Here is a 15,318-nt window from a genome sequence, read left to right as displayed (position 1 = left end):
TGGTCGGACTTTGTGTCCAACGAGCGGTTCCTGAGACACAAATGAGATTTGTTACTTGCTTAGTCCGTGAGCGTCAGCTGCCACTGTATGGACATGTGGCTCATTTTCCTGATGCGATTCCTGCTCACCAGATTCTCTTAGCGAGGGAGTCTCGTATGTGGAGGCGGTCAATGGGCCGTCCACGTACCTCGTGGTTGCAGCAGGTGGATCAGCATCTCAAGGAGATGGGGATGGGCCAGGCATCTGCCTGCGGGATGGCCAGACGGAGGCCCTTGGAGTTCTGGCGGAAAGTGGATGCAGCAACGTGCTGCTCTGGTGCATACTCCCCTACCTGACCTGTCACATGGTTTGGCGGCCATATTGAATTTACCCGAAAACCTTCACACATCTTATTCTCCAGAACGGCTGGTCAGATCAAGGGGAAACTTCACAAATGTATTCTTCTTGGGTAGGGTAATGATGAATTGATCGGTCACATGGTTTGGCAGCCAGATTGGATTGAAGAAAAATATTAAACAATCTTTTCTCTGGAACCACTTAACCTACCGAAGCAAAACTTTGCAACTATAATCTTACACTATAGCTACATACATGGTAAAAATGATGTCACAAGTCACATGGTTTGGTGGCCATCTTGGATAGAAAAAGGTACCTCAACCGATTAACACGAAACTTCACATGCGTTTCCCTACCCCATTAGAGGCAGAATGTAAATTTGACGTCATAGTGTTGCGGAGCCAGGTATCGACTGCGAGCACGACCACTCGGTGGGGCAGTAGGGTCGACTCTACCGAACACCCGGAATCTTGAGAGTAACCTTTCGGAAAACTCCGAGGGTACAGGGTTATTGTACCAAGTGGTACAGGGTTATTTGCCAATCTTCAAAATACCTAGAGATCTACGTGTTGAGCTAACGAGTATTCACACCCTCGACGGCACTCGTCGAGTCGAGCCGTTAGCGTGCCCGACCCGTGCGCAACCCGAGCAGATGGTTGCCGAAGTCCCGTCGGTCCAAATGTACATTTACAGCGGCAACAGCCTTTGTAATTCACCAACACGCGCCATGCTAAGCCAATGGAAGAAACACAGACACGAGCTGATACATTTAACAAACGGGGTATTTATTCACAGTAATCAGGGAAACGAGGGAAGCATGTAAGGGCAGAGTTATCATGACGAATAGAGAATGCAGATTTACACACAAACACTTAAACAATTCCTACTTAAAGACGGGCCCACAGACAGACGCACACCCAAAAGAAACGGACCCAAAATGGTCTTTATTATCCCTTCAGCTCGGAGGGAAGTTGAGCTGAGGGACAAGAAAGTGGCTGGCTACCTGGCTGCGAGCACGCGGCTCGACATCCACACCTCCCTGGAGCACCAGTCGGTACCAACGGACCAAGGGCAGCCGACGCAGGCCACGCCAGCGACGAGATCAGCCGGGAACCAGAACACGTGCTCGTGAAGACGGGGCGCAGATTCTTTCCTACCCGCTCGAGCAGATCCACATGATTATTTGCTCTCCGTTCCTTTTCTCGCTCTCGGGCGTGGTCCGCTCATTGTGGCCCGCTCTCATTGGGAGGGACAAGACGCATTCCCTTATTTGGCGCGCAGCCAAGCAAACCGGTTCATGACCATATTTGGGAATGGAATTCAATCCGCTCATCGTGGCCTGCTCTCATTGGGTGGGACACGACGCATTCCCTTATTTGGCGCGCAGCCAAGCGAACCGGTTCATGACCATATTTGGGAATGTAATTCCATCCCTGAACGAATTACGAACACACCCACATACCAGCGAGCGCGTGGAGAATGGCGGGAGCAGAGGGTTGTTGCTGTGAGAGCGAAGATGGCGTTGTTGTAGTTGTAAAAATCCTAACTATCAAAATTACTCACAGCACGTACATTTATTCACCCATTAAACGAGGGATGGGGACCCTAACGAAAAAAACACATACTTACTAATATAACTGTTCTATAAGACCTGTATGTTGAGTGCTCATGGCTTCCAGGTTCGTAACAATAGGACACATGGTTCGTCAGCCAAATTGGATTGAAAATTAATAAATTTTAAAAATCTTTTCCAGAATGGCTGGACAGATTTAGCCAAAACTTCATGCACACTTTACCCAAGACATCCTTTTACAAGTTTGTTAATTTCTAATTGATAGGTCACATGGTTTGGTGGCCATATTGAATTTACCCAAAAACCTTCAAACTTCTCCAGAACGGCTGGCCAGATCAAGGGGAAACTTCACACACATATTGCTCACGGGTATGGAATATGTTTGTTAATGAATAATTGATAGGTCACATGGTTTGGTAGCCATATTGGATTTAACAAAAATATTAAATCTTTTCTCTGGAACCACTTACCCTATCAAAGCAAAACTTGGCAACCGTCATCTAACCCCATGCCTGCTTCTTCTTCTTCTTCTTCTTCTTCTTCTTTCAGCTGCTCCCGTTAGAGGTCGCCACAGCGGATCATCCATTATGATCCGGATACTGATTTGGCATAGGTTTTACACCGGATGCCCTTCCTGACGCAACCCTGGTCACCTCTTACGACACAGGGATATGGATTGGGTTTCGCCATGATTCCGGGCTGCCCTACACCCTCTCATAGCGCAGAGCTCCCGTCCTCAAGCGATCCTCCAACCCAAGCCTCCGAGTAGCCGGATTACAGGCGCACGCCACTACGCCCGGTCAAACCCCATGCCTGCATATATGGTTAAAATTATGGTCACAAGTCACATGGTTTGGTGGCCATCTTGGATAGGAAAATGCACCTTGTCCGATCAACACAAAACTTAACAAATATGATCCACTACTCTATTAGAGGGAGAATTTAAATTTATGATTTAATAGGTCAAGTGGTACGGCAGCCATATTGGATTTAAAATTTAATGTCTTAGATAGAAAAACGTTGGTCGGACTTTGTGTCCAACGAGTGGTTGCTGAGACTCAAATGAGATTTGTTACTTGCATAGTCCGTGAGCGTCAGCTGCGACTGTATGGACATGTGGCTCGTTTTCCTGCTCACCAGATTCTCTTAGCGAGGGAGTCTCGTGAGTGGAGGAGCCCACTCCTCTATTACACATCAAGTTGAGGAGTTGATTTACAGGATGCCGATTTACCCTGTGGACCCATGGTGACATTTCCCACACATTTCTTGCTTCGTGTTCAGGATGCCAATTCAATGTTAGATTGGTTTTCAGAGAAACTTCACTGAAAAACAATTTCATTTGTTTGAAATGTCAAATTACTTGTTGCCTGGCATGATCCAATGTGGGAACTCCCTTGTTGTACTATGAGCATTGCAGAGAAGTACAATATTTGTTTATTGTTCCAAAATCTTCGTATTTGCAGATTTTAAATAAAAAAAAAATCACAACACAGAGCAACAAGAACATCCGCACATCAATGATGATACTCGGTTAATGCTTTAACATTGATGCAGTACTCAAAGCAGTAGGACGAGAAACAAACCTATCCATGATGAACAAAAAGTTCCCACCTCCTTTTGATGCAGGTCACATGGTTTGGCAGCCATATTGGATTGAAGGAAAAATATTAAATAATATTTACCCTGGAACCGCAGCATCAATGAATGTGAATCTTCAGAAATATAATCTCGCCGACATGCGGAAAGTATGTTTTAAATTTCAACCCGATCGGCCACATGGTTTGGCCGGCAGAATTCTTTAATTATTTGAATCTGATAACTTTTCGAATATATATATATATATATATATATATATATATATATATATATATATATATATATATATATATATATATATATATATATATATATATATATATTGCATAAGGCTCATTTGGCTGCACCTGCATGCATATGAGGGTACAGCAGTAGCAATTCAATCGATACCGATGATAGCACCAGGAAAAATGGTCAACTGTGTATGTAATAAATGGATGGAACATGGCCTGTTTCTTTGTGCATAACTTGTGAATCCCGTGTCGTAGAAAAACGTGTGGGGCCTCATTCGATTCAGGGGAATCCCGCTAATGGTGTCCACATTTATTACTTTGCATTCAGGTTATTTAAACACCAATTGAAATGCGACCAACTATGCATTCAGTAAAAAGGGCTAACTGCTTACATAATAAGTAGATTGAATGCGGTGTATTACTGGGTCCATAACTCATCAATCCCATGTAGTAGAGAGACGTATGGGGGGTGGGGGGGCTTATAATTACTCGGGGGAGTTCCGATTTACCCTGTGGACCTATGGTGACATTTCCCGCACATTTCTTCCTTCGTGTTCAGGTAATTTTAATGCCAATTCAATTGATACCGACAATGTCCCCAAGAAAAAGGGGCAAACTGCATTCGTAATAAATAGATTGAACACTTCGTGTTGCTCGGTTCATAACTCGTCAGTCCTGTATTATATCAAAGCAGGGCGGTATTTGTATCAAAGCCGGACGTCTGAGTACCCGGTCATCACTGCCAGCAGTTATAAAGTGGCAGTTCTAGTTATAATTATTTTTTGTTAAATGCTGAAAACACTCGGGCAGTCTCCAGGTTTCAACTCATCCCACCCAACAGTTGAGTGCAGACAGGTTGGTGGTCTCTATCTTCTCTCACCTCCACTCTGCTTTTGCACCCTCTGCTGCTTCTGTGCTCTACCCCTCCCTCATTTTTCTCCACCTGTGGAACAAACTTCAGGTCTTCAAAGCAGTAGTTCATTACCATCTCAGATCACCCCCCACCAATCCAAAACCATGACCTTTTCCACCCCCATTAACCCTCCACAAGCTCACCTTTTTCTGGGTTTCCAGTTTTTCTTCCTGAGAATTTGCGGCTATTTTTCTTCCGTCTTATCAACCACATGCCCTTCTTCCTCACATCCGATATGTGTCCAAGTCTCCCTATATTTTGTCGTTCATCCTTCCTGCTGGTGTAGCCTGTTGGCTTCATGGTTAAGGGGGCTGGCTTAAGATCTTGAGTAGAGTTCAAGCCTCTGTTATGCCATTGAAATAACACCAGGTGGGTTGCCTCAGTCCATCATCCTTCCAAGGTCAGCAAAAGGAGTGCCAGCTTACTGGTAACATGCATTACATCAACAGCCCAGCTATGCTTCAAGAAAATAACTAGCAACCACAGGCTTCTGTTATGTGCTGATCCATTCCACGTTTGAGCTCCTCCACGATCCTCAACTTTGTATCCAGAAACAAACTAGAACGCCACTCGTTCGAGCACATAGTCTCATGTCATGCGCACATTCTGAACAAAAATCTCATCGTTAACTGAACACTGCTATGATGGCCCATATACCCGTATTATACCACATACATTGCCATTATCCATAACTTTATTAGTATTATATTAGTATAACATAACTAATCAGTTAAGCAATTCTGGAGAAAAAAAATGTTTTCACATTTTTATTTTCCAATTCATTATGGCCACGAGACCACATGACCGATGACAAGTTTAATTCTTCACTCACATTTGTTTGTAGATCAGATACATGAAGTTTGATTTTTTTGGATAAGGATTTCAATTAAACCAACGGCAGGAAGAGCACTTCACTTATGGCATTGTTATCACCCTATACACCTGATGGTACTGATACACCTGCCCAGATAAAGGCAAGGAATACCAGCATGCTGATAGGGAGTACAACAAATACCAAGTTTCACTTTTTTTTGTTGAGTGGTTTGAGATGTCCAATTTTTTTCCTTTAATCCAGTATAGCTGACATTACCATGTGACAAATGACAGTGATCAATAAAATATTTTCCATGGGGAGTCCCTCTGTTTAAAATTTGGATATCGATCAGACAAGGAGTTGCAGAGAAAAAAAAATTAAAGGGAAAATACAGAGTTGAACACACAGAGACAGACAGACAGGGGTGTTCCAATCATCTCAACCCCTTCAGGGCAAGACTGATGTGAAGCAGACCAGCCCTCACCTCCCTCTTTGAACTCTACCCCCCCCCCCCCCCGAAGCAGATGTAACAATGCTCTGTGGCACCCAGTCAACTTGGAAGACTAGTTCCAAGATATTGGGTCAAATCATAATCTATTAAAGGTGATTCAATTAGGATATTTCAAAAAAAATAATAAAAGATTATCACACACACCAAGCAATGTGAAATAATTCAACACAAACAAAGTCAAACACTGGAACCATAAATGTACATAAGGAATTCAAACAAGTCACCGCCACACTTAAATTCAAGTACTCCGATTCTCAAAATGTTACATTGGCTTTCAGAGAAACTTCACCGAAAAACAATTTCAATTGTTTGAAGTGTCAAATTCCTTGTTGCCTGGCATGATCCAATGGGGGAACTCCCTTGTTGTACTATGAGCATTGCATAGAAGTACAATACTTGTTTATCGTTCCAAAATCTTCGTATTTGCAGATTTTAAATTAAAAACAAATCAAGACAGAGCAACAAGAACATCTGCACATCAAAGATGATACTCGGTTAATGCTTTAACATTGATGCAGTACTCAACCCCAAGCAACTCCATCTTGCTCGTTGGTCTTGCAAGCAATAGTTAATAATGGCTTTGTGCCAATCAGGCACAGCTTGTCTAGTGGTATATTGTACTGTATTTAATGCCTGGCCTTAGCATGCTATTATAAGGCCGCTTTTGAAGTTAGGCTGGTGACTCGAATGTTGTACCAACAGGTTGTTTCGATTCAGTCCCTCAAGGTGAGCTGGTGAAGGGGACTTGAGCCTATAGAGCACAAGGTTGTTGGTAGCTGCTTCGTGGAGGTGAAGGGGATTTGAACCTTGTGCCATTGGGCTGGAAGTTTGCTTTGTCACTTCCACTAACTCTCCCAGGTTCACTCTCGCTTCTTGCGCTCTCTTGCATCTCCCTCGATCACTCCACTGCTTTTCATGATCATCCTCTCCTCAGGGCAGGTTCTCCCTTTGAAACTTTCTGAAGATGGCACTTAGCCACTTTGTGTTTACTCAAGCTCTTTGCCAGAGATAAGTTACACCTGTAAGTTCACACTTTTCTCGGGAACCTTGCATTGCCAACCTGGTGAGCTTTACATGGGGGTGACCCTCTCCCCATCTATAAAAATACCGAAATGTCCCCATCAGTCATGATGTGGGCTCACACCAGGGGATACCCCTTTAACTTACGTTGGGCTGCACTTTTCTTTCTTTGACTGTGTGTACTAACATTTATCAACATGATAAACACAATGTGAGGACAACCCTCTTTCTTTGTTCAATTCCCATGAATTGCTCAACTAGCAATTTAAATAGTTCAAGTTTTTGTGCTGTTAAAAAAAGAAAACCACTTCATTATGAGGGTTATATATATTTTATTATTTAGTTTACAAATAAAAACGATTTCAGGTGTGTTGGTTGAGGTATTGCCTCAAAATAGCATCTGCACACCCAGACCAGACTTGAAATATCCAAGTACCATGTCATATTGATAAATAGTCACTTCCATTGTATTTCTCTAGCTGCCTTTCAGCAAAACATCGAATTACTGCATTAAAAACCAGATAATCAATCACATCCTTATGACATTGCCACATTATGACTGCACCTTCTGTTTCCTCGAATGTGTTTCTTCAAAAGCGATTTTTGACGAATCCAACAAGTACCGACTTGTTTCGTTCCTTGTAAGGTTCATTTGTATTGTTCAGGAAAATTTGGTACAATGAACAATCTTCCTCAAATTAGAAGGTGGGATTTCTGACTCGTCACAGCTTTCCTGCTTCCAAATTGGAGACAAACACTTAGCAAGCCCAGGCAGCCCAAGTTGTGAAAATGGGTTAATACAAAGTCCTTAATTTATACACTCGCTTCGGGCCTGGCTCATATACAGACTCATCACACGCTAATTGTTCGGAACACGTCAAAACCACTCAAGGCTGTACTGATGAGCACACCGGGGCATTGTGGGTGCCAATGGAGCTCTTTGACGTCAGTCTGACCCTGGTGAAGAAACAGAAGCTGAGGAGGTAAATTTTGATGGAGCCCCTCGGCCTCAGCCCCTTCAGCCTCCACCGCAAGGTCCCATTGTGTGACAAGATTGTCAGCACCAGAGGCAGCAAATACAGAACCATCCCCTGGGTGCCATTCCACGGAAGTAATCGGGGCAGAATGCTGCTTGAATGATGCAACTGGTTCTCCAGACTGGTAAAAACACAGGTAACAGTTTTGTAAAGACTGTCATGTTAGAAAACAACAAAAACGATTCACTTTTTCATACCCACGATTTAGTTCAGCGTCGACTTGCGCACAATATTCCCGGAACGAGAGTTCATACAGAGTTGAGAAAACGGACATGGGAAGGGTCATTTAAACTCTTGCTTTGTGTTTCCCAACTACATTTCCTACGAGCCACCATTTTGGCTGAATCTCAACATCCCCAAAACAATGAGCGAGTGAGCGGAAAATTTGATTGGTCGAAAGGATGTAAAATGGTGTAATATTTTGGCAAAGTACTGCAAAACTGAGGGGTTTTGGAAATGCCAAGAATGTGATTGGTGTTCTATAGTGTTCAAGTATATAATGAAATTGAAATAAAATTAAGGTTTTAAAGGCTGGAGAGAAAAAGAAAAAAAAAAACTTTTAGGAAGTTTACCGATTAAATGTCCTTTTTGGCTGTTTGTGTCCTTAATGATGTCACCGGAAACCAAGTTTCCCGTTTGGAATGATTTTCAATGTCGATTGACTGCCAGGCAGGTAGACCGACTGAAGAAATTACCTCGGTCCTCTCTTCGCATGCATGCTTCAGATGAGATTTTGTACAATTTGTCAAATTCAGAGCCAAAATACTGCTAAATTGCAGGTTCATGCTCCTATGTGTGTTCTACAGTGTTCAACATGTAAAATTCGATTGAAACAAACCTGTCCATCGATCGTCGACCGACATTTGTAAACAGACCGAAAGGGAAACCAAGTGAATCCATTATTTAATACCGTGGATCGCTTTGCATGCGGGGTAACGAAGAACAGCCATGCAGAAAACATCGACACAGAGCTGTACCACTTACCAGTGTCCAAAACGGGAACTGTGCAATAGTCACATGCATGTACAATGTCACCGCTTTGAATGCTCATTTTGGATTTGATGTCCATCAATCAAATCAAACAAACTCTTTACTAACATTCGCAGTGTGATGTACAAGACTGTTCATTCACCTCTTTCAGATGATGATATTTTGGGTTGTTTTTTTTTTGTTTGTTTGTTTTATTAAAAACACAAACTGCCCTTTCCCTCATGAAAGGATGCTATTTTACCCTCTAAGTGCATACGTGACTTATCACAAAGAAATTAAAATAAAATGCATCTCCAAGAATTTTAACGTCTTAATAATCACAATTATGACAAAAATCTCCTTCAACACAGCATTTAGCTCTCTCCTTGGAGGGAGTGTTTGTATGTATTGAATTCTCCTCTTTCCACCCCCACCCTATTAAAAACAAATAAATACAGTTACCTTCACCACTGGAGGTGAATGAGGTCATGTTTTCACCCCTCTCTGTCTGTTTGTTGGCGTGCAGGATATCTCAAAAAGTTGCGGACGGAGCCAGATGAAATTTTGTGGACAGGTTGGGTGTGTGACATGGAGGAAATGATTCGATTTGGGTTAAAATCCGTATCCGACTACTTGAATTTTCTAAGTGATACTTCACGTTGAGAGATAGGGTCAAAAATGACATGCAGTATAGCATGATATCTCAAAAAGTTGAGGACGGATTTGGACGAAACGGTGGACGCGATGAGGGTGTGATCATGACGAATTGGTTCAATTTTGGTGAAGATCCGAATCCAGATCCAGATACGAGAATTACTTAATTTTTAAAGTAATTCTTCACCATTGAGAGATAGGGCCAAAAATGATATATAGCATGACATTTCAAAAACGTATTGGGCCCGATATGTTCTCGTGGATCATATCAGACATTGCGTAGCGGAGGTATGCGCTCTACCGAGTGCTCTTCTAGTTTGTCAAGAGAACATCTTGATCCTCGACTGTGATGAAAATTATATTGTTCTCATGGTCTTTTGCACACATGTGGCAGTCGTAAACTGCCCATTCTTCCCCACCTCATCACTTTGCCCTCCCCCCACCCCCTCTCCCCCAATACTTCCATCCATATCACTCTTCCTCTCCCTCAAATCTTGTTAAAGACTTTGGGAATGTGTGACGCATAGTCTGAGTTTGATGCACCTCTGGTTATTTTTACAATTTAGAATACATCGTTCGACATGCTTGTAAAAAAAAAAAATTATGCTCCCATTGAAATCAGGCACGCATGATAACCAAAATCATAAACCCCACTTCAAACATTACCACGACACCATGAAATATTCAAAGTTTTGAACAACCATGCTCCCACTTTGAAGTATGGTTAAATGCATTAATCATAGGTAATAGATCAAAATGGAAACCCAACCATGATCTTTCACTCCCACCACTCACTCACCTGACCACCCTCAACAGTCTGCCAATCTTCACTACTTTTTGCGTACTCTTAAAGTTCATCAAGGATAATTCATTATTTAAAACAGTGGCTTTATTACAACATATGAGTTGAAGGGTGTGGGGAGGGAGGGCACAGTGGGACCCAAATTGAGAAAATAAATAAATGAGAAAAGGAAGGGGAAGAAGTTAATAGTAACAGGAGAAAGGAGGGTCTGGCATCTGAAAGTGTAACCAAATCTCACCATCACAAGTATAAGTGCCTTAGTCCTGTAGCCAGTACGTGTCAAACATAAAAGCCAGCGTTTTGATGCATGATGGTGGAACCACACTGTCGGATGTTTTTGCCGAGATAAAAGAGAAAAGGTTTCCAGATGAATAAGCAGCAAAGAAAAAGTGGCTTTGAAAAAGGAATTAATTAATAAACAGCATTGTTGTTGTTTTTCCTATTTACCCCCTCCTGTGAAACCATTGATGGAATCCTCTCCCTCGATTTAAAAAAAAACAAAAAACTATTTGGTTTGTATCACATGTTGCTTGTATGCCTGCATTTTAAAGGACTACATTTTCTCGTACAATGTAACAGCTATTCTTCACAAAAACACAAACAGCCACATCACTGATATACTCAGACTTCAACTAGTCGGCATCCAAACGTTTCCATGCTTTCACATCTTCCAGGGTGTAAATACCTTCTGTAAACATCAGACAATTCACTAAATCTGGATATAAAATGGCTGGAAAGTTTCTCGCTTCTGGACCTTGCTCCATTCGGTAATTAATATGGGTCTGTGTTGACGATAACCTATATCGTTACAATACTGTTCCCTGGAGAAAGTGTCCAACATATTGACATATCCAAGCTTCGGGACAAACTTTGACCCCGATTATTTGGTCATGAAAGCACACAAATCAAAATAACTCAACCGATCGTGAACGTGTTTGTTTTTTAAACTGTTACGGAGCCAAGCTCCACCTTCGATGGTTTGAGGTGCTGGAGCGGTGCTCCGGTTCGCTCTGATACGACTACACCCCTGAAAAAAGATCAGCTTCTTGAAAACTCGTGACAATGAATTGGCACAGTTAACTTACATGTGCTCATGACCCTCAATTGTGGCAAATTTGTACTGCTGGTGTCAAAATCCGAATTAAAAAAATAAAAATAAAACATTTTAACTGCTTTAAACACGAGGGAGTTCTCACCACTGTGCAATCTTGACAAAAAAAAGGACATGGTGGGGTCTGCAAACAGCACTTTTGATTGGTCGGGATGATGTAATTTTTGCCCAAGTACTACTGAACGAAAGGATTTTAAAAGTGCCAATAAGGTGATTTGTGTTGTGCAGTCTTCAAGTACAGAATTAAATTTAAATAAAATAAAGATTTTAAAAGGTTGTAAAAAAGAAAAGGAAAAAAAAAGAAGTCTTTTCAGAAGTTTACCACCAATTTTATTATATACAAAACACCACCTTATTTGACACGTTCCATTAGTTATTCGTGACTGTGGTTTGTGTCCTTTACGACCTTCCTAAAAACAGCAAGTAAAAAAAGGCAGACTTCAAAATAAATAAATTATCTCGCTCCTCTCTGCACATGTGCAATCGGGACAAATTCAGAGCCAAATTACAACTAAACTGCAGGTTCATTTTTCTGATTAATGCTCAAAATATAACATTAAATTTAAATTAAGTAGTGTTTCCTCAATCAAAAACTGGCCCTTGTGGACAGACAGACAGATAGAGTCAAAGTGAACAAACTATTTAACCCCCACCTTTTGCTTCATGTGCACAATGTGATAAAAAAAAAATCTAAATGGAAGACACTTACCCCTTTAACAAAGTACAGGTACTTTCCAATACATGGGAAGGATTGAATGTGTGTAGAACACAGCAGGTGCAAGGCCAGTCACTGATTTTTTCCTCGCTTTGTGTCTTTCCCAGAGGTTCAGCTTCAGACAGTACTCGTTTGGAAATCATGATTTAAAGTTTAAACAATAAATAAAGAAATAAAATGCAACCCTTCCACCCCTGCCCCGTCCCTCTTATCCTCTCCTCTCCTCCTCCTCCTCCTCCTCTCTTCTATTGCTGGCTCTCTTTGGATGAAAAACGGACACACCTGGGGCTGTTCAGTGTGCTTAGTTACTTCTACGTCTCTATTTTCCTTAAAAACCTCAGCCAAAATGAATGCGTTTCGTAAAGTTCCAAAACACAATCATTTAAACACCAAACGAAAAAAAAAAGAAGAAGAAGAAACAATCAGACAAAGCAAAAAGAGATAAAAGCTGGATTATAAACCAGACTGCAAATTAATATAGCATTGCATTTTGACCAAACTGACCTTGAACCTTCGCAGATCCCACACCTTGAGCAACCCATCATCCCCTCCAGACAGCAGGAAAGGTTCCATTCGGTTCCAGCTGATAACGTTGACGTCTGCACTGTGCGCTTTCTCCACAACAAGCATACAGGCTCGGCCAGGCGGGGCTCGTGTGTCCCAGATACGTACAGAAGCGTCCACAGAACACGAACTAAATACCTGAAATGTGATTACAGAGTTGAAGGTTCTGAATGGAGTTCCACTTTCTGACACTCAAGTAAATGACTTTCTCCAAAGGTATCAACAGAATCTTTTTCCCAGGAACCTGCATGCAATTCTCCATTGAGTGCATCATTTGATCAACATACCGACGCCTCATTGGGTGACCACTGTATATCTTCCACTGACTGGCTGTGCCCCACGTATGGCCGTTGATCGACAAGCCAGTCTCCACCTTCCAGAGGGTTCCACAGATGGATGTTCTTCTTGCAGTCCCCGCTCAGCAGACGACCTGGGGATATCGTTGTGAAACGGGAGTTGATTAAAAGGTGTGCAAAGCTCTCCATTTCCTTATTTGTATTACTTCTTTAGATGAAAGAGGATGGATTGTCCTCCTCACCTTCAGACACACAGGGCTGCTGCGGCAGTTTCATTGACTATGGGGATGGGTCGTTGTCCTGACGCAAGATGAGAGAATTCTGCTATTGCTTTTTGACTACGTTCACGTATAATAAACAGAACAAATAAATTAACAAGCCGGTAGGCGACGAGGGATTCGCTAGAATCAAAGCGCTGGATACGATGCTTTTCATTCTGACCGATCCACAGACGAAGATTCATTGCCAAGACGTATTGGTTCACAAACCAACATGATATGTTCCTCTGCCTGGCAAGATTTTTCCGATTGCGTATTTTGTCAACTGGCACTCCTCATAAAAAATGACGGTAAATAGACACCCTATTTTTGAAGGACTACTATTTGAAAAATAATCGGTTTGCTGGTTTGTGCTGTAGAGCCTCGCGTTGCAGACACACACACACACACACACACACACACACACACACACACACACACACAAACACACACACACACACACACACACACACACACACACACACACACACACACACACTTCTCTCAATGCTCTTGTTTGACCACACCTCCTGAGCCACACAATATTTTTCATAAGCCACGCCCACTTTCGTACGCCACTCCCACTTTAAATAATAAATAATTGGAGGTGGTGTGTGGGTCGTGGAATCGTTTTCGGTACATAAATAATTGAAGGTGGTGTGTGGATGGTGGAATCGTTTACGGTAAATAAATAAATAATTGAAGGTGGTGTGTGGATGGTGGAATCGTTTACGGTAAATAAATAAATAATTGAAGGTGGTGTGTGGATCGTGGAATCGTTTACGGAAAATAAATAAATAATTGGAGGTGGTGTGTGAGTCGTGGAATCGTTTTCGGCAAATAAATAAATAATTGGAGGTGGTGTGTGGGTCGTGGAATTGTTTCCGGCAAATAAATAAATAATTGGAGGTGGTGTGTGGGTCGTGGAATTGTTTCCGGCAAATAAATAAATAATTGAAGGTGGTGTGTGGATGGGGAATAGTTTTCGGTAAATAAATAAATAATTGAAGGTGGTGTGTGGATGGGGAATCGTTTTCGGTAAATAAATACATAATTGAAGACGGTGTGTGGGTCGTGGAATCGTTTTCGGTAAATAAATACATAATTGAAGACGGTGTGTGGGTCGTGGAATCGTTTTCGGTAAATAAATACATAATTGAAGACGGTGTGTGGGTCGTGGAATCGTTTTCGGTAAATAAATACATAATTGAAGACGGTGTGTGGGTCGTGGAATCGTTTTCGGTAAATAAATAAATAATTGAAGGTGGTGTGTAGATGGGGAATCGTTTTCGGTAAATAAATAAATAATTGGAGGTGGTGTGTGGGTCATGGAATCGTTTTCAGTAGATAATTGAAGGTGGTGTGTGGATCGTGGAATTGTTTTCAGTAAATAAATAAATAATTGAAGGTGGTGTGAGGGTCGTGGAATCGTTTTCGGTAAATAAATAAACATATTATTAGAAATCCACAAAGACAGAAATGCCGGTGATTCCATTTATTTAGGATCCTTTTCACTTTGGTCAATAACGTTTGAATCGAGGAGAGATCGAAGGTGGAACGACGGTGTAGTTCCTTAAAAACACTGTATACACACCTTAAATGACGGTAAATAGACACCCACTTTTTGAAGGACTACCATTTGAAAAATAAAACCTCAATCAAAAATCGGCTCGAGTAAAATTTTCTAAATATCTCAAAGTGTTTAATTCCGAAGTCTCGCTTCTCTACATTCAAAACTGAAGGAAAAGTATTGAAAATACTGTACGTGGTTTTTCGGCCGCTGCACAGCAAAGAGTGGTTGCTAGGCAACGAAACTCAAACGCACACATTCCCAGTATATATTCCACCTGTTGGCAAAGTTTCATCAAAATTGGTTCGCTGGTTCGTGCTGTGGAGCCTCACGTTGCAGACACACAC

At 41.8% G+C, this 15,318-nt stretch overlaps 1 protein-coding gene and 1 pseudogene across 3 annotated transcripts in view; both read right to left on the bottom strand.

Annotated features, from left to right (window-relative positions):
• Positions 1-2,579: 2,579 nt before the first annotated feature.
• On the bottom strand, positions 2,580-2,710 carry LOC147024573 (signal recognition particle RNA; annotated as a pseudogene).
• A 4,598-nt stretch (positions 2,711-7,308) lies between these two features.
• Positions 7,309-15,318, bottom strand: part of GRWD1 (glutamate rich WD repeat containing 1) — a 35,684-nt gene continuing 27,674 nt past the window's right edge. For all 3 annotated transcript variants that reach the window (XM_085884618.1, XM_085884619.1, XM_085884620.1), the window contains 3 exons: positions 13,136-13,278; positions 12,789-12,986; positions 7,309-8,154 (listed from right to left, as the gene is read on the bottom strand). In XM_085884618.1, the coding sequence (XP_085740744.1) occupies positions 7,849-8,154; positions 12,789-12,986; positions 13,136-13,278 (647 nt within the window). In that variant the 3' untranslated portion in view covers positions 7,309-7,848. The remainder of the gene's footprint in view (positions 8,155-12,788; positions 12,987-13,135; positions 13,279-15,318) is intronic.

This window comes from Eptatretus burgeri, chromosome 6, assembly GCF_056783735.1.
Source record: "Eptatretus burgeri isolate ZD-2024b chromosome 6, Ebu_testis_v1, whole genome shotgun sequence".
Taxonomy (NCBI): Eukaryota; Metazoa; Chordata; class Myxini; order Myxiniformes; family Myxinidae; genus Eptatretus; species Eptatretus burgeri.
The sequence above is the reverse complement of the archived record's forward strand: the minus strand, read 5'-3'. Positions and strand labels throughout refer to the sequence as shown.